Here is a 27,798-nt window from a genome sequence, read left to right as displayed (position 1 = left end):
ATGCCGATCAACTAGCATGAAGACAGGAGACGGTTAAGTATATCGGATAGCAAGTAAGATTCAGGTGATGGGAAATCACCGAAATTGTGTTCCAGAAACGAATGATAGTGGTCCTGTAATTTAGGTGTTCTTGTCTCGAATCGATAAACATGGAATAATAAACACGTAGGAAAATATAATCGTTAGTGCAATAGTGGTTAAGCTCAGAAGTGAACTTCAATATGTTCCGATGAAAAGCTGTGACATCTGAAATATACTAAACCGGCAGTAAATCGGTAATTACCCAACTATGCTGAACAAGAATTAGGCTATACCACAAACTGGCTTAAGTTGAAATTGTGGACCAATGAATCTCGACAAAGTGATTTAGTGATATCATGAACATTACGTGAGACTCAAAGGACTTTGTTTTAATTAAAACCTTCGAGTTTACAACGCCTTTTCCGATAATGTCAGTCTGTGATGAAAAAGGCAATCATAAAATTATACGTATCTACACAAAATATTTAGGTAAAAAAACCAAGATATATTTCTAGTCAGGAAAACAAGTTTTCTAAAAAGTTATTAAATATGAGTATAATTACATTACATTTCCTTAGATGCTGCTCTCTCATATGCCATTTTCGTAAAATGGGATAATTTGAAATCATTTTTTAACATGTAACACGAACAATATTAGAAGACAATATATTGTATTTGGAATATACATGTTATTAGTGAGATATAGATTGGATTAAAGAATGTTCCGTACAGGATTGTGTTAGGGCCTGGTGACTGGCTATTTCTAGACCAATCAGACCCAAAGGATACTTGAAGAAAACTCTAGAAACTTATTGTGTAAATTTATAAATATTCTAACGTCCTTCTTTCATTCAACTTTTTTTTACTTGGAATATAATTACGTTCTTGTTTAACCGTGTTTTGATTTGGAGACGTATCGAGTGAAGTAGTGACCAAGACTACTAAGGGATAAGAGTAGGTGGATCATAATACAAGAGAACACAAAACATGGTTTTTATAAAACAAAAAACGGTTGGAACTATAAAAAAGACGCCACATGATAAGATTCCAAGTAATAACATAATCATTACATGCATGACCAGTATTTAAATATATACAAACTTACCAACTGAATAAACGGCAATCCTTGTGTTGTTAAAAGTAAAAAAGATTTGATCGGATGAATAGATTTTTTCCAAATTACAAGGAAGAATTGCAATATTCCCGAAATAATAAACCAGTTTCTGACGTATAAATGTATTTTCAGCTATTGTATATTAATTTAAAAAACATTTTATTAAGCAAAACAAAACTTTAATAAAAAGTAGAAAAAATAACTAGCGTGGGAAAGTATTTAAAAGAGTGGTGATGGGGTTAAGGAATATTCATCATTTTAATTTTCTTAATCGAACAGTTAGTCGGTGCTAATCAAGATGGGGACTTGATATTCAAATGTACCATCAAGCCAACTTAATTAATTATTGTAGTCATAAACTAATATCCGTTGGAATAATAGATATAATTAATATATCACTTTCCAGCTGTGCAGAGTATACTAAAAGCTCATTTCTATCACTATGAAAGAACGTTTTGTAACTAAACATAAACAAAAATTTACGCGACTCTACTATTGCACTATCTACATTAGAAAACAATGGTATGTGAATAGTTGTTATAGTATCAAGTGAATTACACTGATTACATACTTTTTCATTGATAGAATCCGAATTCATTAGTAGTAATCATGACATTCCATGTACAATCCACTCACGAACACATACACCCATTATTCAAACACTTAATTCTTACATACTAACAAACACCCAAATATAACCAATACACATCATACATATAGTGGTCTTTTTATGTCAGAATAATAAAACAGAAACACAATTACGTATCAAATACAAAGTACATGTGTGTAAAAGTAAATGAAAATACAAGTGTAGAAGAGTATTCTTTTTTTTTTCTACATCATACTACTATTAAGATTAATTCTTATTAAATGTAAAACAAAAAAACAAGACATTAAAATAAACATATTCAAAATACTAATCTTACGAGTATTTTTCCATGGCAAAACCTTGTAAACATATATATATATATATATATATATATATATATATATATATATATATATATATATATATACAATAATAGTCATAATTTAATTTACCATGAAGTTATTTCTCCGAAATAATAATATTTTTTTATGAATTATTTGATCAATGTTACAATGTTGATTCAGTCAAGTGAACTATTCCATAAATTACAATCATTAAAATGATGAGAAGGTAAAATGAATATTGAATTAATTGAAACAAGCATATAACCATATTAAAAATTTGAAGAAAAATAAATTAGTCATTAATTAGCAAATCAATTTGCATAATATAGTCTCCAGTGTTCATAGACATCTATATTGATTTAAGTTTATCAACAACAACAACAACGTAAAACGTGAAACAAATTTGTGTCAGGTCAAGTCGCCATTAATTTCACAAATATTAACACAGCTAGGAAGGATTAACAGCAGGTAGAAAACCTAGAAATAAACTGTTAGTAATAATAATAATAATAATAGTAATAATGGTGCTCGAAGACTAAACATCAAAACAACTCAAAATAAGAATAACACCAAGTCAGTAACCTGATCAGTCATAAACAATGGAGAACCTAGTGAATATGTGTTTAGATTAAAGTCACCACGGGAATAACGCTAAAGAATGAAAAATATACAATAATTGTATGTTGAAGATTCGAAAAGAATATGGAAAATTAATGGATCAGTGTACAAGTATCATGGAGACTAATTCTGACTATTTCTATATACTATCTCCATTGGTTAGAATTATGTAAAATTCATTAACACCGTTGAATGCCGGCTCAGTGACCCAGTAGGTTAAGCGTTCGCTTGCGAGACTGAAGGCCCTGGGTTCGAACCCCGCGAGCAGGATTGTGGATGTACACTGCTGAAGAGTCCTACAATAGGACTAAACGGCCGTCCAGTGCTTCCAGGTTTTCAATGGTGGTCTAACATCAATCGGTTCATGATCTCAATCAAAAACTTAATAATCTCCACAACCCTATACTGATAAAATTCATTAATCAGACAGTTAAATATGCAAGTGTAACAGCAAACGTTAAAACTAATCTTTATGATAGGTGATGAAGAAGATTTAGTGAAAAAGAATCTACAGTTAACAAATGTATTAATCACAGATAGTTAAATTTTTCATGATTAATCCATATGAACAAATCTGATCAAAATATTAAGAAAAGTGATCAGTTCATCTTTCGTCAATAATCCTTACTAACTTATTCTTGATATTTTAAACTCATTCTTTCACATTTTACTGATATTATTATTAAAAGTGATAAACTGCCCAAAAATGTACACAGAATATTTGTCTAACTGTTTCACTGATTGAAAATTTAATGGAAAAAATTTTTTTTGCCCACTAAATATTTATAGAATGAAACGGGCGTCCAGTGCTTCCAGGTTTTCCATGGTGGTCTAGCTTCAATTGACTCATGATCACAACTATTGAAATTACTACAATCTCCACAAAACCCCCTCTGATACTAAATATTTATCCACCTATAAGCACTGAAATTACTAAACAAATAATAACACTGGTTATAAATAATCCTACAGAGAAAATATCAAATTAATTGATATCAAGAACAAATCATTTTGAAAATGTATGCATTAAATCACCACCTGCTTCGGTTTAGGCACCCGGTCAGTATCACAACCCTCACAAAAATTTGATGACATGACAAGTATTTCACAAAATACATATTAACCCTAGGACTCAAATATTACAGAAATTTTCAAAGAAACCATAACGTTTAAACATTTTCTTTCACCAAGAAAACTTATTATTACTAAACGAAATAAATTACTGAAAACCATTACTAGTATTATTATTCGAAATAATAATATATTCTAGTGTTTACTCATTTGTTTAAACATGAAGTACATAATAGATAATGGATAAATTACTGAATAATAAATATATAGATTTCTGAAGTGTATAAAAATGTTTAATTGTTTTACACAATATAACGTTCTATCTTATTCTGTAGTCATGTACTATTCTGAATCAATATTTGTTCTTGCTTTATTTAAATTCATAAAGGGAACTAATTGCATGAAGTTATGTATCAATCAAGATAGATTTATTCAGATATCATTTTAGATTACTTGATTAAATACAAAGTGTAGGATAAGTTAACATCAGTAAAACTAGTTATATAACACAATAACTATCTGTGTATCACAGTTTATTAAAATTCTAATCGAATATTAAAAAACAAGAAATTAACTCACATTTTAATGCTATTTGAAATGGTTTACTTATAACTGAACCAAAATCAGTACTGGCCAAACAATAAAACTTTTCACCAGAAAACAATTCAACACTAGTAACACTTGAAAAACAAAGACAATTCTGTGATTTCAATGTTTTATTGTTATTATTATGATTGAATAAATGGAGATCACATGTAAAATTAGAAGGCACATGATATATAGTTCTCTGATGAGCAATCTTATCTGTTATTGTTGTGAATGGTTGATTAGAAGTATTATCAGATAATTGATGAAAATGATACGTTGAATAATAGGCTAAGCTTCCTAAAGGCCATTTCGGCCAAATATCACAACAGATCTTCAAAATCTTGTTGATAGGATCATTTGCCGCATAATAAATAACTGATTCGGGAACCGATTGGAATTCAGGTAAAACTGTTAAAATGAAAAAAAAGTGAAATTAATCAATTAATTAAGAGTTTTGAAAAGAGTAGATCAACAAATTACACAAAAATGTTATATTAAACGGTTATTTGATAACAGTATTTAAAATAATGAAATTCTACTTGTTATTATGATAGAATAAAACTATACAGCACAACACCATTAAAATTCGATGATAGATTTCGTCAAGAATTGTAACAGAGACTATAGAATTGCTAATACTACGATTTTATCCAACAAGACACTTTCAAGTATGTTTATTTCATGGTATTTCGTTTATTAATTGGTAAAATATAAGATAACATAGTCAAAGGTAGTGATAATAATAACAACTCTAACCCCCATTTAATTACAAATCAACTGTAACAAACATTTTGCGTTATCATTGACATTATGAAACTTAACGCAAACCGCTCAAAGCTGAACTAGAAATGTTCAGAAATAATTAACAATTATCACCTCACTATATAATAAAACTAATCGATTCATGTAGTTAGGATAAACATATACGTACGTCCATATGATATCACAAGTGAAAAATTTAACCAAGCAGTGAGTCAGATATGAGAGAGCGTATGCAAAGGAGAAACAGGAAGAAAACAAATAGGCATAATAAAATGGTAATTCAGAAAAAATGGGCAGTTATAGTTGTCATTGGTTAGTATATTATTATTATTATTATTATTATTATTATTATTATTACTATTATTATTATTATTATTGAAACAAAGGCATATCTACATCCCACAGAAGTACATTTAATAATAAATAAGCTGTAAACTATAGAAAGCGTTACGCACATTTATGAATACAGACACACACAAAAACATAAATACAGACACATAAAAACATCCTAGAGCCCATATACAGACAAAAAAACGATAAATAAGAAGAGAATGGGAGCGAGAAAGAAAAACTACTGGAAAGGAAAAATACAAAAAGTTGAAAAACAAAATCGACCGGAATTTCTCCCATTTTGTTCTCCTTTGGTGAACAATCAGTAGAATATATAAATTTATGCTAACCATGACTCTAAGAAATGATAAAAAAGTGAAATTTACAACTGAAATCAATTTACAGCTATAATGATTATCATTTTATATGAATTCAATTAAAGTAACCCTTTGTGTCATTGAATAAAATGAAGAGAATGTAGTGAAAATTTTTTCCTTTCAAATGAAATCATTTAATTAAACTGTACACTCGTATGGTAAGTATATGTCTGTAGAGAGACAGGAAGTTATAAGACATCTTAATTTGTATCGTGATATCTTAATTATTGTTGGGAAATACCAAAACTAAAATACTACAAACAATCAGTCAGTTACATTGTAGGACCAGGCACATATATGCATCCGTCCAAGTCACCATACTTCATTATCACTACAACATGAACACCAAATTCATAGAAGCAGTTACTTCAATTATAGTAATATATAAAGAAGATTGCATAAAGGATTTGATACAGGGAGAAAAAATTAGTCCATAGAAATAAAAGTATAAATTAACTTAAATCCCATAGTTTGAGAGAAAACAAAGAGTGTACACCCTGTTATATCCTAGTAAGGATTAGATTATGGATAACTTCTGAGAACTATCAAAGGACTAATATTACATATATATATATATATATATATATATATATATATATATATATATTTCTTTATGTATAACTATTCAGTAACTAGATTGTGTATATTTATATTCCTCTAATTATAAGCTTCATTTTAACGTCCCACGTTCACAACCACTTGAACTTGTAAAAATGTTATTCCCTATTTTATGGTGTGATGTGTTCTGTTTGGCCTGTATATAAACCAGGTATGTTTGAAATAAATGATTTACATAGTGGAAGTTGGTATTGGTGTTCTGAACTCAAATGGCAGGGCTAGGAGGACAAAGGACCAATAAGGATTATAGACTGCTGATACTGGTCGAGCGTCATTGGTTTGGCACAGTGCAAAGATTGGCAAACAAGTCACGTGATAATTAGCCGGGCTTGAAGTCACAACAAACACTTAAGCCATTGTGATCGATTCTCAGCTATGTCACGCGGACCCCAACTAATTAGTCCACTTCTATTAACATGGCTCACACCACAAGTTAGTAACTTTATGGATTGATGTCACGTTCTGGTTATGTCGCCCCCAACTTCCTTCCATCCGTTTACAACACTAGTCAGCGTTGCGCATCGTAGTGGTCGGTGTTCAGGCGTACGTAACCATCTCAGTCGATGAAGATTCACAACCTCATCAACTGCTTTACCATCATTCCCTAATACCCAGCGTCTAACCTCAATATTACTTACCCAGTGATCCCAGTAGATGCAAGCAATATTTCTGAGGCATCTGTGGTCAAATACTAGTAACTTACGAGTATCTTCTACCCTTAACGGCCACGTTTCTCAGCCGTAAAGTAGAACAGAACGAACTGCCGCGAAGTATACTCGTCCCTTAATTGATAGACGGATATCTCGCCATCGCCATAGGTGACGTGGGTTGGTAAAAGCCAAACGAGCTTTCTGAATACGTGCTGAGATTTCGTCAAACACCAACCCATTAGGGCTGGTCAGACTTCCTATCCTTAGTTCAGGTGTTGACGCATACCAGTCCTAAAGCAACAATTCGCATCTAGCGAAGGAGTAACGCATCCAAAACATCCTGCCATTGTTGCTTAGTGCTACCAAAACACTCGGCATTTTATCAGAGTCTTCACCAAACAGGACTATATCGTCTGTGTATTCTAAGTCGATAAGTGAACCTCCTGGGAGGAGATCAGTGCCCGAAAATCTATCCGACGAAAGCGTTATTTCCAGCAGTAGGTCTATGATGAAATCGAACAAAAATGCAGATAGTGGACAGCCTAGCCGGACACCACTTGAGGTTGCAAAAGCAGATGACAGTTCGCCATAAGCTCTCACTCGACTAGTAGTGTTCGAGTTAAGAGCCTCCATAAGGTTTATGTACTTCTGAGGTACACATTCCAATAACAGACACTGCCACAGAACCTCTCGGTCTACAGAGTCAAATGCTGTTTTTAAGTCAAGAAAAACTATCATTATCGGATGTCGATAAGCATGCCTGTATTCTATAACCTGACGAATAGTGAATATGTGGACGATGCAGCCACGACCAGGTCTGAAGCCAGCCTGATTTTCTCGTGTTTGCAGTTCACGAATCTTTGTTAGGCGCGCGATAATTATTGAGGCTAGTTTTTTATGCGCTATATTAGTTGGAATAATCCACCTATGGTTAACACAGGATTTTGATCCTTTCTTATATGAGAGGACAAATAGCCTACAGTGATCGGAGATTAAATGCCCAATATGTCCGGATCGCCCAGATTTTAATTATCTTATTACGAGAGGACCCTACATTTTACTGTGCTTACTTAATTACACCTGTTACCCCTCGTGGAGGAGCGTTCTCCATCCAACTCTGTCTTAAGCAATTTTTTTCCAGTTGCTATTCATCCATTTTATATGTGCTTCCAATTTTCAGAAGTGTGTTCTTCGATCTTCCTCCTTTCCGTTCCCCTTTACGATTCCAAGTTAGCGCTTGCCTCGTGATGCAGTTTGGTGATTTCCGTAGTGTATATCCTATCCACTCCCAGAGTACTTTCCTAATTTCCTCTTCAGATGGAAGCTGATTTTTTCTCTCCTACAGTAGGTTGTTACAGATTATATCCAGCCGATGGAGGTTAAGTATCTTGCGTAGACAACCATTTATAAATACTTGTACCTTCTTTCTTGATGATGGTTGTGGAAGTTCTCCAAGTTTCAGCTCCGTACAGTAGAACTGCCTTGACGTTCGTATTGAAGATACTGACTTTGATATTGATTGAAAGTTGTATTGAGTTCCATATGTTCTTCAATTGTAGGAATGCGACCCTTGCTTTGCCAATCCTCGCCTTTACGTCTGCATAGGATCATCGACACTCATCGATGATGCTGCCCAGGTGCGTGAACGTTTCCACCTGTTACAGAGTTTTTTCATCAAGTGTGATTAGGTTGGTGTTCCCCGTGTTGAATTTGAGGACCTTCTACACTTTACCGTGGGAGAGGGATATGTCGGTAAATTGAGGTTATATGAATATACAATTCTACAAATAAATTTCAAACTAGTCTCGTTGTAGGTCTATATTTACTGGAAGAAAAATAGCCGGACATTATGGAAAATAGCAGTTAAACTAGGGTATAAAATTTCTTTCAGAATTATTTATTAACAGTTGTTCTAGAGATTCAACCCAAAGACTCTTAGAACTTACGGATTTGAATAATGACTTCTTTAAAGGCAATCAATAGTTTGTTAACATGATGAATCAGAACATATATAAGCAAAAAAATATTTTTAATTAGATTTTGTCTCTTGTATATGACAGAAGCTATAAGGATTCGAGAAAACAATCCAATGTTTTGTGTTCATTGATCGAATTGGCCTTAACGAACGATTTTCTGTGCTCTTTAACCATTTATTTTCCTTCACCCAATTTTAAAACATACGCTTTACCGCCTAATTATTTGAACAATTCTAATTACGCAATTTAGATAATTTCCAAGTATTCTATTTCAGCGTCTACAATTTTGAGTCACTGATCTACTTCCTATTATGAAATATTGAATCAAGCTTTTACTATTCTTATCACAACTACTAAAATAGTCATCCCTATTAATTTGTAATTTTTACTTATTTATTTACGTAATCTATTCTACTGTTACCACTGACCCATAAACCTCCTTGATTAAATTAATATTTTCGGACATGTATATAAGTATTACTGAATATTAGAGTAAACCCTGATAAGGATCTAATTGAAAGAATAATGTTCGCTTAGATATGTTGTTTTAATTCACAATATAGGAATTTCTAATATTTTAAAGTTGATTAATATACCATAAAGAGCTATTTCACGATATAGTTTTGCCTGTCACGATGGAAAAATGACTAATTACTACTTAATATTCTGAAGCAGTCTCATCGGTACATAAAACATTTGGCTACTATCCAGGTCTCGAATTTAAACTAATTTTAGATGGGTAACTAAGTAGTATCACTAGTCCTCAATCCAAAAGTAACCCGAAGCCGAGTATATAAATTTGTACCTAGCTACTAAGTTTGAATAGGAAACTAAGTTTTCGATATGAAGATACGATAAAATAAGATCGGCTGTGAAAGACAATAAAAAATTAAAATTAATACGTCTTCAGATTACGAATAAATACTCGTAGCGATAAATTGAAATTATGAACAATAAACTACAAAATGTTAAGCGATCTTAGAGAGGACAGCGATACCCTAAAAATAAGCCAAAATTAGATGAAATGGTTAAGGTTTAGTAAAAGTTAGTTGGTATTAACAGACACTGGTAGCATCAATTAACACCAAAATTTTAATTAAGTGACGGTTCAGTGATCACAATACGACTTTTAACCAGTAACTAGCATATGGGAATCCAGTTTTATCTGCTTCCGTGTTGAACAGTTGGATATTATTGCTAGCCCTAAATTTTAGTTCAGAATCATATAGATGAAACTTGTTTGAAAAATAATTAATTTAAAATCATCACTTTATTGAATTATTCACATAAATCACCTGCAACCTTGATGTATTTTTCATTCGGTTGAGTAATTATGTGGTTAGTGTGTAATATAAATAAAATCTTTCCTTTTGGAGTATGCCAAAGTCTATATTCTTGTTGGTTAGTTGAATACCAACAATTTCTTGCTTTCTTATTCATTTAACTTGAAGAGGGAAAAGATCATTTATACCCCTCAATGTAATTACCATTAGCATCTAGTATGACAAATAGCTTTGGTTTAATATGAGTTTAATTTAAACCGCTGGTTTCATTCATGTTAGTTACTGACGAAAACTATTTTGAAATAAATTAGATGATGAGTTTAATGATAGTTTGATTGTGATATTTTAATATTGAAAATGAACAAGTCGCAGTTTGTGTATTGAAAAGTAAGCAATTGAAATAAGTAAAAAAATGATGACCAACTGAAAGGACTAAATGACACAATATAGTTTGAACCTAATAACTTATCTAATCCACTTGGAGTTCGTAGAGTTAACGATGCGTAAAAAGACAGAACGACTGTCCGTATAATCATAATCTATACCATCCAGTCTGATTGAAAGAATCCCTTTTCTAAGTACGAAAGCATGAAATTCAATAAATATTGCTAAGTTACACAACATAAAACTTATTGGAACCAAATAATATCCAAGGGTTATCTAACATCCAGATAATTTACTACTTTGGGTAAATAGAACAAATTTAGTTTTGTTGCGATGGAACTTACTAATTACGACTATAATTAACACCACAAATCCGACTAAAACTACCTAATACAGACGCCCTGACTCGATTTTCAGGGAAAAATAAGATAGACCCCTCTAACAGGACAGTGGCTTTCTAAGAAAACCATCTGCTTCGATTTGGGCCCAAAATCAGTATTCCAGACCTCACACAAATCGTTTGACGAAGTGTGGCGCACATATATTTGGTTTCTTTTCGTGCCAGTGTTTGTGTTTAAATAAATAAATAATACACTAACTTACCAAAAGTTCCGCACACACTCGAAGACAAAATCATAATCCAAAAGCCAATCATAGCAATGTAGGTAACATCAGGAGCAGTAGTAGTGGTGGCCATAACACTTGACCTTCGGACAAGTAAAAAGGTAGCAAGGAAGAAAGCATACTTTATTGATCGTAAAAACCGAAACTACAATACATATATGGTAAATAGGTTTGTTTGGCCAAAACAGTGAAATTTAATCTCAAGTGTGTTGGTTGAAGCTTCCCTCTAGAACAAGATAGGTGAAGCAACCAAAACCGCGACAAAATTTTATATTAAAACAATCTGGTAAATAACTGCTTTTGGTTTTGCGAACCTACGTCTACTCAGGTATTTACAAAACTAACCAGTACATGTGAATCGACTACAATACACTCTAATAGTTCAGTTCACTAGTAGTTTAACCGACTGAATCAATATCTACAGTAGTTGATTACTTTTATGGTGCACCAGAACCACAAAATTCTACCTTTTACAAGTTCTTTTAAGATAACAAAGAGAAAGCAATGTTTCCTAAATTGTGAAATAATCTTCAAATAAAATACAATCTACAACACCGGTTAGATTTCTATTTCTGTTTGAATGTACAAATATTATAACACCATTTCGGGGTCATGAAACTGCTACTGCACCAAAACAAACCATACAGAACCTTGGTATCACTTATGCTGGTGTAGGAGTGATCAAGGAAACTAGGAACAGCTACAAAAAGACATGAAACCACCAAGCGAGGTTTTCAGTGTTTCTTTCGCTAAATGATTCACTTCTTCCTGACTGCATTAATTTTGAGTCAATTCCAAGTCACTCCAAAAGTTAACACTGCAGTCACTGCTTTGTATGATTATTTCTATAAGTATAATCAGACGGAATTAGGTAACTGCAAACACTGTAGTAACGCCACTACATTTACTTCGCAGTTATATTCATTATAAATTCCGAAATGTGATGGTAACTTCTGAAGCGTGTGATATGCATCGGGATATATGATTGTGCTTAAGTCGATATGTTTGTCGCAGAGTAATAATACTTTTCGCGTAAGAAGGTGAACATGAATAGCCTCTTATAGGGATCAGAAGAGCATGTAGAAAGGATCAGTCACAAACAGAAATGGAACGAATGTTATTAAAAGACACACATCGTGGAATCCAACCCCAGACAGGTCAATCTTTGACAGTAAGATCTGTGACATTATAATTGCAAATTTTGACTCAAAAACACCGCAGATTAACGTATAGAGATATATATCTTAGTCATACATCCAACTTATTTACCATCGGAAGTTAGACATCCTGTTTAGATAACGGTTGACAATAAATGAAGAGCTCTACATAATGCCTAACGACATCTCCCTACAAGAAATATTTCACAATCACATTTTAATCTGAGGATACTACATGATGTTTCGGAATAAAAGTAGTTTCCAGAAAATAAAATGCCTTATAATGATCCAAAAGCTGAATTGTTGCATACACCACATGCGTAGCAACCGAAAAAAGTTATAATAATTGTATGTACAATCGAGATCTGCCGCTAACGTATGCATGACGAACTTTAATCAATTGATATAGCTCACCCCGTTCCCTTTGGTTACTTACCAAATGAAAACACTTAGAGATGAACGTCTGCGCCTGTAAAAAGTTAACTGGTCGTTAGAAGATCATGCTGAGAAACCATACAACTCTCACCGACACGATTTTGGGGCAAGCCCAGAAAACGCATCTGAACAAAAACTTTTGAAGCAGGCGGTCACTATAACCTTGTACACTTGAAATTCAAACGTTGGTTAAAAAATCACCGAATTGTTTGTTCCATGAAATATGTATCCGAGTATTGGAAGTGCGCTTTTTGTTGCAGAAGGCCATATTTATTTTATATTTATTACACATATTATGGGTGAAACAAGTAAGCTAATAATAGTCGTGATGATCGCGGAGCTGGTTCCGTAGTGGGACTGGGCCGTAACCACACGATCTTTGAAGCCGAGAATATAATTACTGAAAAGACTTATATTCTATAGTTGACACAAAGAGACGGTTAACAATGGAGAGCGTAGGAACTTTCAATAGAATTCAATTGGGTGGCATGAATCAGCTTTGCAGGCGTGGTCACTCTTGTGTAACTTATCACTTTTATTCGTATTAAAATTATTGTTCTGTCTTCAGTCCCAATTCGTTCTCCATCATATATTGGTGATTGTTAGATACGATGAGTCAGTGTAGACAATGATATGACTTCCACGTAAGATCTTATAGATTAACTTGTCACATGACAAATCTACAATTTTAGGATTAGGTCTATTATTAGACGGATACGTCCCACCTAGTATGTTTATCAGTGATGCTTCGGAATCCTTCCAGACTTTAAAAATGGCTGTTCTTAGACGTGGAGATCTTACCGACCGACAAAGGTTAGGTCAACTCTACAGCAACATCGGTCTACAACATGCTTCAGCAACATACACGTTTCTACGAATGCAAGTCATTAATCAACGGACACTTGACGAGGGTCTGACTGGACAGATCTTCTTGCCTAAGCTCCCCTACCAGGTGCAGGAGGTTCTTGACTGAATTCAAACAAACTCTATAGACGAACTGGAAGCATCTGCCGACCAGATTCTGGAGCGCACCAGAAATCCCAGCATCAAAATCTATTCAGCTAAATAAAAGCCTTAAATGATACGAAATGATGTCACAGAACTCCGTTACACTCTGAAATGTCACCTTAGTATTCGTCACGACCACGGACACCTCCAAAAACCTCTGAATTCTTCACGAAAACGATCTGTCTCTAGATCACGAGAGAACGATAACCAGGATTATTTCTGGTAATTCAATGAATACGGGGAATCCTCTCGAAAATGTAGAAAACCCTGCAGTGTTCCGAGCTCCAAACCATCCAACTTGAACAACGTTTCGTGAGACTTCCCAGTCGACACGCGTTAACGACAACCGTAACCGGCGAGCATATTCGTTTATTATGCGTCAACGGTGTGAAAACGAACGTTCGCTACTTCACTGAAACTGGCACGGAAGTCTTGCAAATTCTAACGATCAACTGAACGACGAAGATTTCAACTTACAGGCGGTAAATAGGAAACCGACCACCATATATGATGAGTTATATAGTGTACAGTAACGTGGGTTTACACAAACCCGTCAACTGGATCTTCGTTGTTGCAGATGCTTCTATGCTAGTCATTGGTATAAACCTGCAAAAACATCATAATCTACTCATCGACACGCGCAAACGCGAGTTAACAAATAGAAACACTGAATCGTCCATTTGTGAACATTATTCCAGTTGTAGATTATCCCCAGTTAGAGTAAGGGACAGAATAGATCCATACTACCAGAAAACACTCGATAAGTACCCTGAGATATAACAAAGGCAATCGAAATTGTCATATGTAAGCAGCAATTTTGCACATGACATCACGACTACATGATCACCCATATCCTTGATGGTTCTAAGGTTGGCCCGAAACGAATTTATGCCCGCGACTTAGGAGTCATTTGGCGGTCGGACAACTCATGAGCATCCCCCTTGTACATGGTCCCTGAAAATAACAGCAATGATCGGCGTCCGGCTGGTAACTATCGGCGATTACAAGCGAAAACCATTCCTGATCGTTACCCGTTGTCTCACGTTCACGATCCAAGAGCTACTTTGAAACGTAAAACTGTTCATTTTTCGAAAAGTGTATAGACAAATTCCCATGGTTGTTGGTGACATTACTATGACCACTATCAAGACCTCTTTGGACCAAAAATTTTCGCGTATGCTTTTGGCCTTAACAAATGCTTCCTTGCTTGCAAGTTTGGACAGAGAATCTCATCCCTAGCACCTAGACCATGTCTTCAAACAGCTGCAAAAACACGGTATTACTGTTTTTATATCGAGAGTTGCGCATAACTTGGGCACTTAGACGCTAGAACCCTCCCAAGTCGCAAACGAGAAGACGGAATACAATTGTTACGAATACTATTCCAAATAGTGTCAAGTATAGTACAAAATTATCAGGCATTTATGGTTTTTAGTAAAAATAAAATCAGTATTACGGTCATTCAATTAGCATACAAACGGGTTATTAGCATTTGTCCAATAGGGAAGCTACTTACAGGGATTCCGGAATATTCTTCCGAAAGATGATTGGATGGAATCCATTCGACTCTTTCTGAGTTTCTTGAAGCTTACTCGAGTTCACCCGTGGACCGTCCTCGAAACTGTAAAAATTCATCAATTTCAGATCGAAACTGACTAACCAGATTTTCTCGATCATGCCATAGGTGATCAAGGCATTTGTAGTGGCATTGGACAATAGCCACACAATCCACAAAGCTGTGAACACGAGACTACTCAGAAAATAGATATTCAATATTTAACGCGGAGAAATACCTAACAATGGAGAAGGCGCGAACAATGAATTGAATGGACTGAGTTGATCGGATGGCATGGCTCGGCCATGCAGGCGTGGTCCCTCTGAATGTTACCTTATATCTTCTACTCATATTAAATATATTGTTCCTTCCCTGGCCGAACCTTGTTCTACATCATGTATTGGTAATTGATACGATACAGTGAGTTGGTGTAGTCGATGGTGTGACTTCCACGTAAGATCTTATAGATTAGGCAGTTATATCATGACAAATCTAAAATTTTAGGATTAGGTCTATTATTAGAGCAGTACTAATGTCATAGTAGACCATAGTTCTACACATGCACCCTCTGAACAATAATGTGATAGTCACTATGGATTGCACACAACCGACCACATTCAAGGACTTACGTCCGTTCAACTGCCTGGTAAGTTTTTATCAACGATTCATGCGGAATCTCTCGTCCCTCATATGGCCCTTAACAGACCAACTTCTTGGAAGTGCTTAATCCATCAATTTGGATGACAAAGCAAGACCGAATTCCTCATAATTAATTGAGTCTCAACAACTGGTCTACATTCTTCATTCTACCTCAAATATACAACAAATTTCCTGAGCAAATAATGTAGTCGCAGGAGCCTTGTCTTATATAACTCCCTGGAACTGTTCTCATGGAATCGACCTTCTCAAACTTGCCCAAATTAAAAAAAAGACACTGATCTTCAGCACGAGTTATCTTTGGAGACCCTGAAACTACATATTGAACAGATAAAGAAACTTTACTATCTGATACATCTGCATCTGGGAATCGTCCGATTGTACCGAAACATTATCAGCACAATGTAGTTAAAGATGCTACAGGTATCCGGAGTTTGACAACGCTTTAACCAGTAACACCTACTATGAATCGTACCCAACAAGTGAAATGAAAAAAGATAGAAGCGAGGAGGTTCGAAGATATATTTGATAGACTATTTATATTTCGAGGATTGTCTGATCTAATCTGGCTAGCGATTGCAGGGGTTGTTGAGCACGACGTTCCCACTCGTGATCTGGTGCGGATGCATGACTGTGCGACTTCAGCTAGGTGAGTCCACTAAAACTAATGTGGTCAGCACCCAATGTCGAAAACTTACAGAGCTATTTATTTTGGGGATTTATTTACCGCTACATCGTCAATACGTTACAGAAGCTTTATCATACAGGCGTTTGTGTAACAATCATACTCATGGCAGAACTATTTTGTTGTTCTGGCATGAATAAAGACTTAAGAGAGTGGGTGCACTCCTATGTAAGCTGCCAGAAATCCAGGGTAATTAGGTACGACAAATGTCCCACAAAAATCCCGACGCCCGTTTCAATCACGTTTATCTGGGTTTGGTCGGACTAGATTCAAATGAACACTCTTATCTCCTAACTTGTGTAGACCGTTTCACACTACATTCAGATGCAGTACCCATGAAGGGCATTACTGCTGAAACCGTGTCCTACGCCTTCGTCAAACGATGGATAGCAAACTTCGACTGCCCTTCAACAATCACTAAAGACCGTGGACGTCAGTTTAAATTGGGACTTCTCTGTTGTCTGAACACAATACTAATAATTACACGATTCGGAACGTCGCCTACCATTCACAGGCAAACGGGTTGGTAGAACGCTTTCATCGACAGCTAAAAGCATCGGTCTTAGCTACAAACATTTCACAATGTACCAATGATCTTCCACTCGTGTTGCTCGAGGTTCGCAATACAGTGAAATTTGACACTAGATCCACTGTAGCACAACTAGTTATAATAACAGTATATATTTTCAAAACAATACTCTACATTAGGCACTCCAGTTTAATGGCAAGTTCAAATTGTTGCAAATGCTTCAGGCTTCATTCTATTAAGCAACCCAATTAAGTCGATATATTAGAGAGAATAGTGGTTAGATAAACAGGGGGTTAATTTTCATACATCAGAATATCACCCACTACCGCGCTCGTTTAAAAAAAGGCAGTGATTTTTGTACTTGTGATTTTACTTTCCTTGGGTACTTATTGCACTAAAGAGCATTCTTGGTCTATTTTAAATGAAAGTAATTTGGTTAAAGTTTGAAATGTTTTGCTAAATTTTGTCCTGAGTACCTGTTTTTTAGTCCTTGACTAACACTTGTGTTCACATTGTGATCATTTTGTGTTTTTTTTTAAACCTTTTAAATCGAATTACAATGGTTGGTAAGACTCACAAATGTGGGCAACCAAATTGTTTGTTCCCCGTGGAGGAGGGAATGCAATGTGACGATTGTAAAAAGTGGTACAACAAAATGTGTATACGCCTAAGTCCGACGGCTTACAAAAGATGCTCGAAGCCTAACTCGCATTGGCTTTGTATGTTCTGCTGTACGGATAAAAAGGTACTAATACAGGAGGCTATGGGCCTATTGGCTTTGGTCTGCAAGAAAAACGATGGCGGAAGCACTGATAAAAAGAGCACTGACGGTAAAGAATGTGTCAGTGTAGCAAGTGCTGCTACTGGACCCGTTAAACACCTGACTGCGGTTGACGGGAACGTAAAATCTCCGTTGACATTAACGAGGAATGAAGTGCCGCTCGATATTGACATCGGCAGTCATACACCTCTAGTCGAAATAGAAGATCCGGATAAAACTGTCGCCGTTCCACATAGTCCAGGTGTGGATATTCTAAGTGGTGACAAATGGGCTTCAGTAAAGAGAAAAAGAAATGGGAAGAAAAAGGCTGTGGGCAAAACGAAGCTGGTCAGCAAGGCATTGGAAGGGATGTTATCAGAAGAAAAATCCTCACTGCGTGACAAGACAGATCTCTCTGAGAGATCAGTCATTTTTCATAAGATAAGATCATCTTCAGATACAGAACCAAAGGCAAGATTTGAACACGATCTCAATCATATTAGGACATCATTAAGTAAACTACTCCCAGATGCAGTTTCAGGAGTCAGTATTTGTAAGCTTTATAGAATAGGAAAAAAGGTGGATTCCGAAAGTCCTCAGAAAAACCGCCTCCTAAAGGTTACATTCAACACGGTGGAAGAAAAGAACCTGATTCTAAGTAATTCATGTAAACTGATTGGATCCGGAATATATGTCCTTGAGGATCTCAGCCTAGCTGATCGTCTTAAGAGACTAGCTGCAGAAGCGGAAATAAATGAGCGTCGCCAAAACGGTGAAAGAAACCTCGTTGTTAAAGGTTTTCAAATTGTATAAGTTCGGAGCAAAACGATACCCAAGCCACTCTGGGTGGCAAGGGAAAGCTTTTCGTGCCTTAAGGTAACCCTCGTGCTATTGATAGAAGAAACCAGAGAAGTAGTGAATAGGTCTTTATTTCGATCTTCGCGCAGTCACAGTGGAGCGTGGGATTATCTGTTCAGACAAACAAAGGCTCTCAACATTCAATATAAGATAATAGGGAATATAACGCTTATACAAAACAAGGAAGTGAATGAATACTTGAACAATACTGTTTTGGCATATGCTTGGTTGTTTGGGGTCAACTCTTAACCAACCAACCTAAGCTGTTACATTAGCTTCCCCCTAGAATCGACTTCCATAGGAACGTCGGTTCGATTAACCTATCTATCGAAAACACCTTAGTTCTATTTCTCATCCCAAGGGAAAATTACCAACTCGCTCACTATTTGACTTACAATCAGTGACGACTAATGCTGTCAACGATAGTCCATGGATGTCTCCTCATTTACTAGCTTGTCATATTTTGTAGCATGTGATCTATTCTACAACTATCGCTGACGGTTTGCTGCGTGATTTCAAGAGAAAGAGTGTGAGAATGTGGAATAAGAATATCTGAGGAAGTGCCGCGAGCGGGCTACCCAACACCATGTTGGTGAGGTACGGTTTTTCCATGCTCAGACCGGCTATCAGGTGTTTACTCACCTGCCTCTTGAGTCGCCCTCAAGTAAAAAGTAAAGAAGAATCTACTTCAAAGGTAATGGTGAAAATCAAGCAAACCTGAAGAACTGCTCCACTGCCTGCATAAAATAATAAGATACAAAATGGAAATACATAAATGTAATTGATAATTGTTCGGTTCCATGTAAGTGCTTGGTCTCCAGAACGGATTGGTATTCTGGAAGAGAATAGACATAGTGTAGATATCTTGTGCACGAAAAACCATGAAAACAAAAAAATACTCTTTTGTAATGCATATATGTAAAAGGGTGAACTTGCTAGAAGTTGGACTCTTTAACAAAATCGATCAAATGTATGACCTTGGGCCTATGACGACCGCCTTTTATAACCAGGTACGTAACCAAGGGTGCATAATTGTACTCCACAAAACGGAAAAGAATATACGGTTAAGGAGGAAAAAAATTGTGTAGATTATGAGGATTAAGTACAGTTGTGCCAAATACTCTTTTCTGGTTTGATCTAGGTATTTATGATATATTGAAGCAATATTTCGTCAATTCATCCAAGTAACGAATTTGTCTGCACCTTAGAAGTGTGTAAGTCCTATTACTCATTAGTATTATATATGATTAATCGGTAAAAGGAAAGATTGCAGTCATTTCCCCGTGGTTTGATGTGGTCTAATGGCTGGGCACACGGTCTAGCATTCAGGAGGGCAGAGTTTCGAGTGCGTGTGGGGCTAGTGTTTTCGTTCACCAAAACCTCCTTCAATACGATGTTTGTTGGCCATATGTTGCTCAGATATGAGAGAAAGATAACAGGAGGACGGATTGATATGTCAAAGTTCCATATTGGAACAGTACAAGTTCTTTGTTTGTAATGATAATAATACTATAGAAAAAAAACTACAAGTGTGGTAGATTTCCATTTTACGTTATAATTATGCCAACGAGAAAAAAAGGTATATATATATAAGTTATTGACATAACATGTCTTTTTTTTATAACGCTAGTGTTAAGTTCCAGGATTTTGTATGGACCACTAATAATAATTGGTTTAACGTTAGCATAGCTGTGATATTCATATCAGTTCAATGTTGTGATTATTTAACAGTTCCTTTATAAGTTGTGTTGAAAATTAGGTATGTGGAATCAATGCGGCTAACATAGTAACCTTACAGTAACGCACTGTACTATATCTTCACGGTTATTGATTCTTAAATGTCAGAAATTATAAAAAAAATTTGAATATTGCCAATAAAGATGGGTTATATGATCACACTAAAACGCATGCTGCAGGAAAACTGGTTAAGTCATTACGTAAGTTTCCTAAACATGAGAAAAAAATGATGAGAACTTTAATAAGTACTTGACCATGGTTTAATCCAAAATGTTTTGTCTAGAAAACCACTTATTAATAGTAGTATTAAGCGTATCAGGCTACTAAACACATCTTCGACCGAAAACTTTTAGAATTAGTTCATATGGTATATATGTATAGCTAGTCTATGTGAAAAATGTATATAGATATATAAGAAGTACAGCCAACATAGTTAATTAACCAGAAAAAGAAATTATAAAACTCGCCTGGGTTGCTTTTTGAATTCGTTGTATTTGCCAGTGATAGTTGTATGAGTTTAATTAAAATCCGCAGCCATCGTTTCGGAATACCTAGCTTATGTGTCCAGTATTTTAAAAAAATATTTAACATAACACTTATATATCAAAGGCAAAAGGTCTGGGGAGTTGTAGGTGAGGCGGAATGATGAAAAAAATTATTTTTAAGTAGATGCAGGGTCTGATTAGCTACGTGGTCAGATTTTATCCTGCAGCCGAAACTGTCAACATCCTTGACTGACTAATTGGATGTGCCCAGCGAACAGTTTTAGTCATTTGTAAAGATTTATCATCTTTACGTTTCGATTCCGTGATGGATTTGTCAGTTAAACGATCTAACAACACATATGGTGGTTCATGATCTAGATAAGCCGGCTTTAGCCTATCAATACTTACTGTGTCGATGTTTCCATGTTTTTCTATCACGAAATATTTAGATTTTCTTGAGACGACTTTGAAAGGACCTTCAAATGGAGGACTGAGTGGTGCTTTTATTTTGTCACATCTTATCCAGACGTGCGTGCAATTGCTTAGGTCTTTAGGTATATATACGGCGCGCGATTGTTCACGAGTATTAATCGGCTTAAGTTTAGACATGTGGTCCCGTAGTTGATCTACATAATTTTCTAAATTAAGTTTTTTACTGTTAGTATTAGGGTTAACAAATTCACCGGGTAGTCTCAGAGTTGTTCCGAAAACCAGTTCCGCAGCTGAACACTGCATCAGTTTTGACAGATGTTCGTATTCCCAACATAACTAATGGTAGGAATTCTGTCCACTGATTGGGGTTCGAGTGAGATATAAGGGCGGTTTTTAGCTGACGGTGAAAACGTTCTACCATCCCATTAGCCTGAGGATGATATGCAGTGCAGCGTATCCTATTGGAGCCTAGAAGTTTAGCCAAGTTATTAAATAGTTCGAATTCGAATTGCGCTCCTCTATCCGTCGTTATTGTTATGGGTGTACCAAAAATGGTTACCCAGTTCTGCATGAAAACCTTGGCTACTGTTTCCGCTGTGATGTCCGCTATCGGGATGGCTATAGGGAATCTGGTAAATCGATCTATGCATGTAAAAAGATAATTAAAGCCGTTTGAACGTGGTAAAGGACCTACCAAGTCGATATGCACATGGGCAAGACGTGCATCTGGTTGCGAGAAAACACCTATGGGTGAATTTGTGTGACGATTAATCTTTGATTGTTGACATGCTGAACACTCTCTAACCCATTTGTGTACATCCTTCTGTAAATTCGGCCATATATATCTGGCATTGATTAGTTTTGTTGAAGCTTTCGCGCCAGGATGAGACAAAGAATGAAAGTTATTATATATCAACTTTCGCATATTTTTGGGAACGTAAGGTCGCGGCATTGTCTTGGTCGTGTCACAATAAATTAGAATACCATCGATAGGTGATGGGAATTGTTTTAAATTAAGACTTGAATTGTTTGTTTTAAGTAGGTTTTGTAATTCTAGGTCCTGCTCTTGTTCGTGTCTTAACGTCTCGAAGTTTACTGTGGACTGCTGTAGCACGTTCATTTCTAGCCTAGATAAAGCATCTGCCGCCTGATTGTCCTGACCTTTGACATGTCGGATATCGCTTGTAAACTGTGATATATAGTCAAGGTGTCGGACTTCTCGAGGTGAGTACTTATCGGCTCTCGCTTTTAATGCATTCGTCAGTGGTTTGTGATCCGTAAAGACTATAAATTCCCTACCTTCTAACATGTGTCGGAAGTGTTTAATGGTCAGGTAGATTGCAAGAAGTTCTCGCCCGAAGGTAGAATACCTTGTTTCGGCTGGAGCGAGTCTTTTTGAGAAGAAAGCAATTGGTTTCCAGGCGTTTTTAACCAGTTGGTTAAGGGTACCGCCTACTGCTTTATCTGAAGCATCCACCATCAAAGCAAGTGGGGAAAGAGAATTCGGATATATCAACGTAGTTGCTTGAGCCAGTTTATCTTTAAGCTGTTTAATAGCTTCGATGGCGTCAGAAGACAGTTTGAATTCTTTTGGTTTTCCTTTAAGTGAATCTGTCAAAGGTTGCATTAATTGTGCACAACCTGGTATGAATCTGCGATAAAAGTTAATTAGGCCTAGAAAACTTCTCAGTTGTGTTAGAGAACTAGGTACGGGGTATAGTTTGATGGTATCCACTTCTTTTTTTATAGGTTTAATCCCTTCTGGGCTTATTGTGTGACCGAGAAATTCTAAAGCTTGTCAAACAGTTGCGCCGGCCCGTTCTAACATATCGAAGGCAGATATGCAGGCAATTAACTCCGCAGCATCGACTGAGAACTGGCAAATTGACTCAAAGGCATCAGTACAAGAGGCATGGACTCTATTCAGGCAGTTATACAATCGGGTAACTCAACCATACATACCCTGGACTGTCCCAAAGAAAAAGAAGCACGGACATCCCTGGATAGGGCGGGATACTCGACGCTTACTAAGACAAAAGAAGAAATGCTGGGATATTGCCATCCGCCTTGGCACAACAGGTACGATGGAACACTACAGATCGATAAGAAACGAGTGTATAACTAAAATTCGGGAGGCGCAAAGAAAATATGAAATGCAGCTGGTACAATCTGCACTCAAGCAGCCCAAGAGGATATTCTCGTACATAAACTACAGAACAAGGATGCGTCACTGAATTCTCAACCTAATTAAAGTAGGAAGTGAATCTGAAATGATAGAGGAAGATCAGGAGAAAGCAGAGGTTATGGCTGACTATTTTGAGGCAGTTTTCACTCAGGAACCTCCTCTAGAGAAAGAACCAGACCCAAATACAGAGTCAACAAACCAGCTGCTCACCGTGGACTTCGACCAAAACGATGTGCTTAAGGCTCTTAGCACCCTAAACATGGAGAAGTCAACAGGACCAGATGAACTGCACCCTAAAACCTTGAGACATTGCCCAATATATCGCAGCTCCACTGACTGTGATATTCAAAATGTCACTTGACCAAGGTGTGTTACCTATGGACTGGAAGGACGCAATCGTCACTCCCATACATAAAACAGGTCCACGACAAGTCCCATCGAATTACAGTCCCGTAAGCCTCACCAGTGTTGTAATTAGAATACTGGTGTAGCGGTAAATAAATCCCCAAAATAAATAGCATTAAGTTTTCGACATTGGATGCTGACCATATGTTTTAGTGGACTCATCTAGCTGAAGGCGCTCGGTCAGGCATCCGCACCAGATCACGTGTGGTAACGCCGTGCTCAACATCAACCGCAATCGCTAGCCAGATTAGATCAGAGAATTCCGATATATTGGTCATCGCCAAATATACTCTTCCGATCTCCTCGACTCTGTCTTTTGATTTCTCTTGGTGGGAACGAAATATATTAGAAGGTGTTACTGGTAGAAGCGTTGTCAAACACTGAATACCTGTGACATCATCATTGGTGAACCCGACGTGATCTGGTACACCTAATTGCAACTGTGAGTCTGTTCCTTTTTGGGATTTTTATATATCATTGCCTTATTTTTTATTTTTTTAAACATTGTGATTTTTTTCGTGTTTTTTCTTGGATATATATATATTTTCCCTCGTTCATTATCGTTCTTCATACTTCATCATGACTGAACAGACACCTAAAGTACTCAAGCTTAAGGCTTTGTCCCCACCTTCGTTTCAACTGATGCCTTTCTGGCCCGACAACATCGAAGCCTGGTTTTGCTACGCAGAAGCCGACTTCTCCGAGCACGGCGTGATCGACACACGTGCACAATTCCTCGCAGTAGTCAAGGCACTACCGCGCGAATTCAACAGGTACGTAACACCTAGTATGTTTACTAGTGATGTTTCCGATCCTTACGAAATCTTAAAACGCTCGATTCTTAAACGAGGAGATCTAACCGATCGACAAAGGTTAGATCAACTCTTCAATAACATCGACCTGCAACACGGTTCTGCGACGGACATGTTGCAACGGATGAGAGAGGTTATAGGCCTAAGAACTTTCGACGAAGGTCTATTCAAACAACTCTTCTTGTCAAAACTTCCCCAACAGGTGCAAGCAGTTCTGGTCTCGTTCCAGAACAACGGCTTAGACGAGCTAGCTGCATCTGCCGACCGCATTCTAGAAATTACGAAACCTACTACCGAGGTATTTTCAGTCAAAGAAAGGCCTCACACGACTCAGAATGATACAACCGACTTATGTCACAAACTCACGCGTTATCTTAGTCTTCGTACCGACCGTAAGAGATCGCGCACACCACGTAGAAGCATTTCTCGTAAGCGATCTGTCTCTAGACCACGAGAGACAGATAACCCCGACTGGTGCTGGTATCATAACCAGTATGGAAAGCTTTCCAGAAATTGCAGAAAACCCTGCAATTTTCCCAACACGAAACCGACTGATTCGAAAAACAATTCGGGAAACTTCCAAGCCGGCACGCGTTAACGGCAACCGTAGCCGGCGAACAAAGCCGTCTGTTATTCGTCACAGATGTGACAACGAGAGTTCGCTACCTCGTCGACACTGGCGCAGAAGTTAGCGTTCTCCCAGCAAATCCTAACGACCGGCTTCACGAATCGACCCTAAACTTACAGGCGGCAAACGGAAAACCGATCGCTACATATGGCAAAAGGTACGTTTACCTTAACGTGGGTTTACGCAAACCCATACACTGGATTTTCGTTGTTGCAGATGTTTCTATACCAATCATTGGTATGGACCTTCTACAACACCACAATCTGATCATCGATACGCGCAAACGGAGGCTAGTAGACGGGAACACTAATTTGTCCGTTTGCGTAACTTCTTTTACTGGTTGTAGAGTATCCCCAGTCACAGTTAAACATATGATAGACCCACTCTATCAACCACTACTCGATAAGTACCCTGGGATACAACAAACTCAACCGAAACTACCGTGTGTAACCAGCAACGTTACACATCACATCACGACTACAGGACCACCTGTATTCTCTAAAGCACGACGACTAGCTCCTGAAAAGCTAAGGTTAGCGAAAAACGAATTCGATCACATGATGGACTTAGGAATCATACGACCGTCAAGTAGCCCATATGCATCTCCGTTGCACATGGTCCCTAAAAAGGACAGCAACGATTGGCGTCCAACTGGTGACTATCGGCGATTGAACGCGAAAACCATTCCCGATCGTTACCCGTTGCCTCACATTCACGATTTGACAGCTACCTTGAAAGGTACAACTGTCTTTTCGAAAATCGACTTGGTTAAAGCGTATAACCAAATCCCTATGGCTACTGACGACATACCGAAAACAGCTATCATAACTCCTTTCGGACTCTATGAATTTTTGCGAATGCCTTTCGGTCTAAGGAATGCTGCTCAAACATTCCAAAGATTCATAGACGACGTTTTCGAGGTCTCAACTTCGTACACGCGTATGTTGATGACTGTCTAATCGCAAGTCCGGACAGAGAAACACATCTCAAGCATCTGGATCTTGTTTTCGAACGACTTCAAAAACATGGCATTACTGTAAACGTTCAGAAATGCCAATTCGGAACCGACTCGTTAGACTTTCTGGGACACACTATCGATGCTCAAGGCATTCGACCTCTTAGGACCAAAGTGGCGGCCATTCTGGATTACCCAGAACCGACCACCGTCAAGCAATTACGCACGTTCAACGGCCTGGTAAGTTTCTATAGACGTTTCATACCCAAATGCGCATTACTTATGAAACCTCTGACCGACCAACTTCGTGGAAATGCGAAATCCATTAATTTGGACGACACCGCACGAAAAGCATTCTCCACAGTTAAGGAACTGATTGCTAAAGCAACAATGCTCGCACATCAGGACACCCGAGCACCCATTAGCATCGCAGTAGACGCATCCGACTCAGCAATCGGAGGAGTCTTACAACAATGGGTTAACAACTCCTGGCAACCCTTGGCATTTTTCTCTAGAAGGTTGCTAGACACCGAATCGAGGTACAGCACATTCGGTAGGGAACTCCTAGCTATGTATTGTGCTGTACGGCATTTCCAACACTATATCGAAGGCCGTGAATTCACTCTTTTCACGGACCATAAACCGCTCACTTTCTCGTTAAGCTCTCCTTCTGACAAGTACTCTCCTCGTGAGTCTCGACAACTGGACTACATTTCGCAGTTTACTTCAGATATTCAACACATCTCTGGAGCAAACAATGTAGTTGCAGACGCTTTATCTCGTATAACTTCCTTGAACAGTTTCCAAGGAATCGACCTTCTTAAACTCGCCGAGCTTCAAAAAGAAGACACTGATCTTCAGCACGAGTTATCGTCCACAACCCTTAAACTACGCATCAAACAGATGGGAACAGGTAAAGAAACCTTACTTTGTGACACATCTACAGGTAGGGATCGCCCAATCGTGCCGAAACATTATCGACGCAATGTCTTCAACACATTGCACAAACTTTCGCATCCAGGTGTTCGTGCAACCATCAAGCTTATAGCAGAAAGGTTTTGCTGGCCTGGAATGAATAAAGACGTGAGGGAGTGGGCACGCTCCTGTGTAAGCTGCCAAAAATCTAAGGTTATCAGACACAATAAATGTCCCTTAGGCTCGTTTAA

General features: G+C 37.1%; 1 protein-coding gene across 1 annotated transcript in view; it reads right to left on the bottom strand.

Moving 5' to 3' along the window:
* CNTN2 (contactin 2 (axonal)) overlaps nt 1-13,103 on the bottom strand; it is a 47,107-nt gene extending 34,004 nt beyond the window's left edge. Inside the window, exons 1-4 of the mRNA XM_051209812.1 lie at nt 12,943-13,103; nt 11,329-11,432; nt 4,337-4,753; nt 1,127-1,267 (exon numbers count right to left, since the gene is read on the bottom strand). Of these exons, the coding sequence (XP_051075274.1) occupies nt 1,127-1,267; nt 4,337-4,753; nt 11,329-11,422 (652 nt within the window). The 5' untranslated portion in view covers nt 11,423-11,432; nt 12,943-13,103. The remainder of the gene's footprint in view (nt 1-1,126; nt 1,268-4,336; nt 4,754-11,328; nt 11,433-12,942) is intronic.
* Nucleotides 13,104-27,798: the final 14,695 nt, after the last annotated feature.

Source organism: Schistosoma haematobium, chromosome 1 (genome assembly GCF_000699445.3).
Source record: "Schistosoma haematobium chromosome 1, whole genome shotgun sequence".
Classification (NCBI taxonomy): Eukaryota; Metazoa; Platyhelminthes; class Trematoda; order Strigeidida; family Schistosomatidae; genus Schistosoma; species Schistosoma haematobium.
The sequence above is the reverse complement of the archived record's forward strand: the minus strand, read 5'-3'. Positions and strand labels throughout refer to the sequence as shown.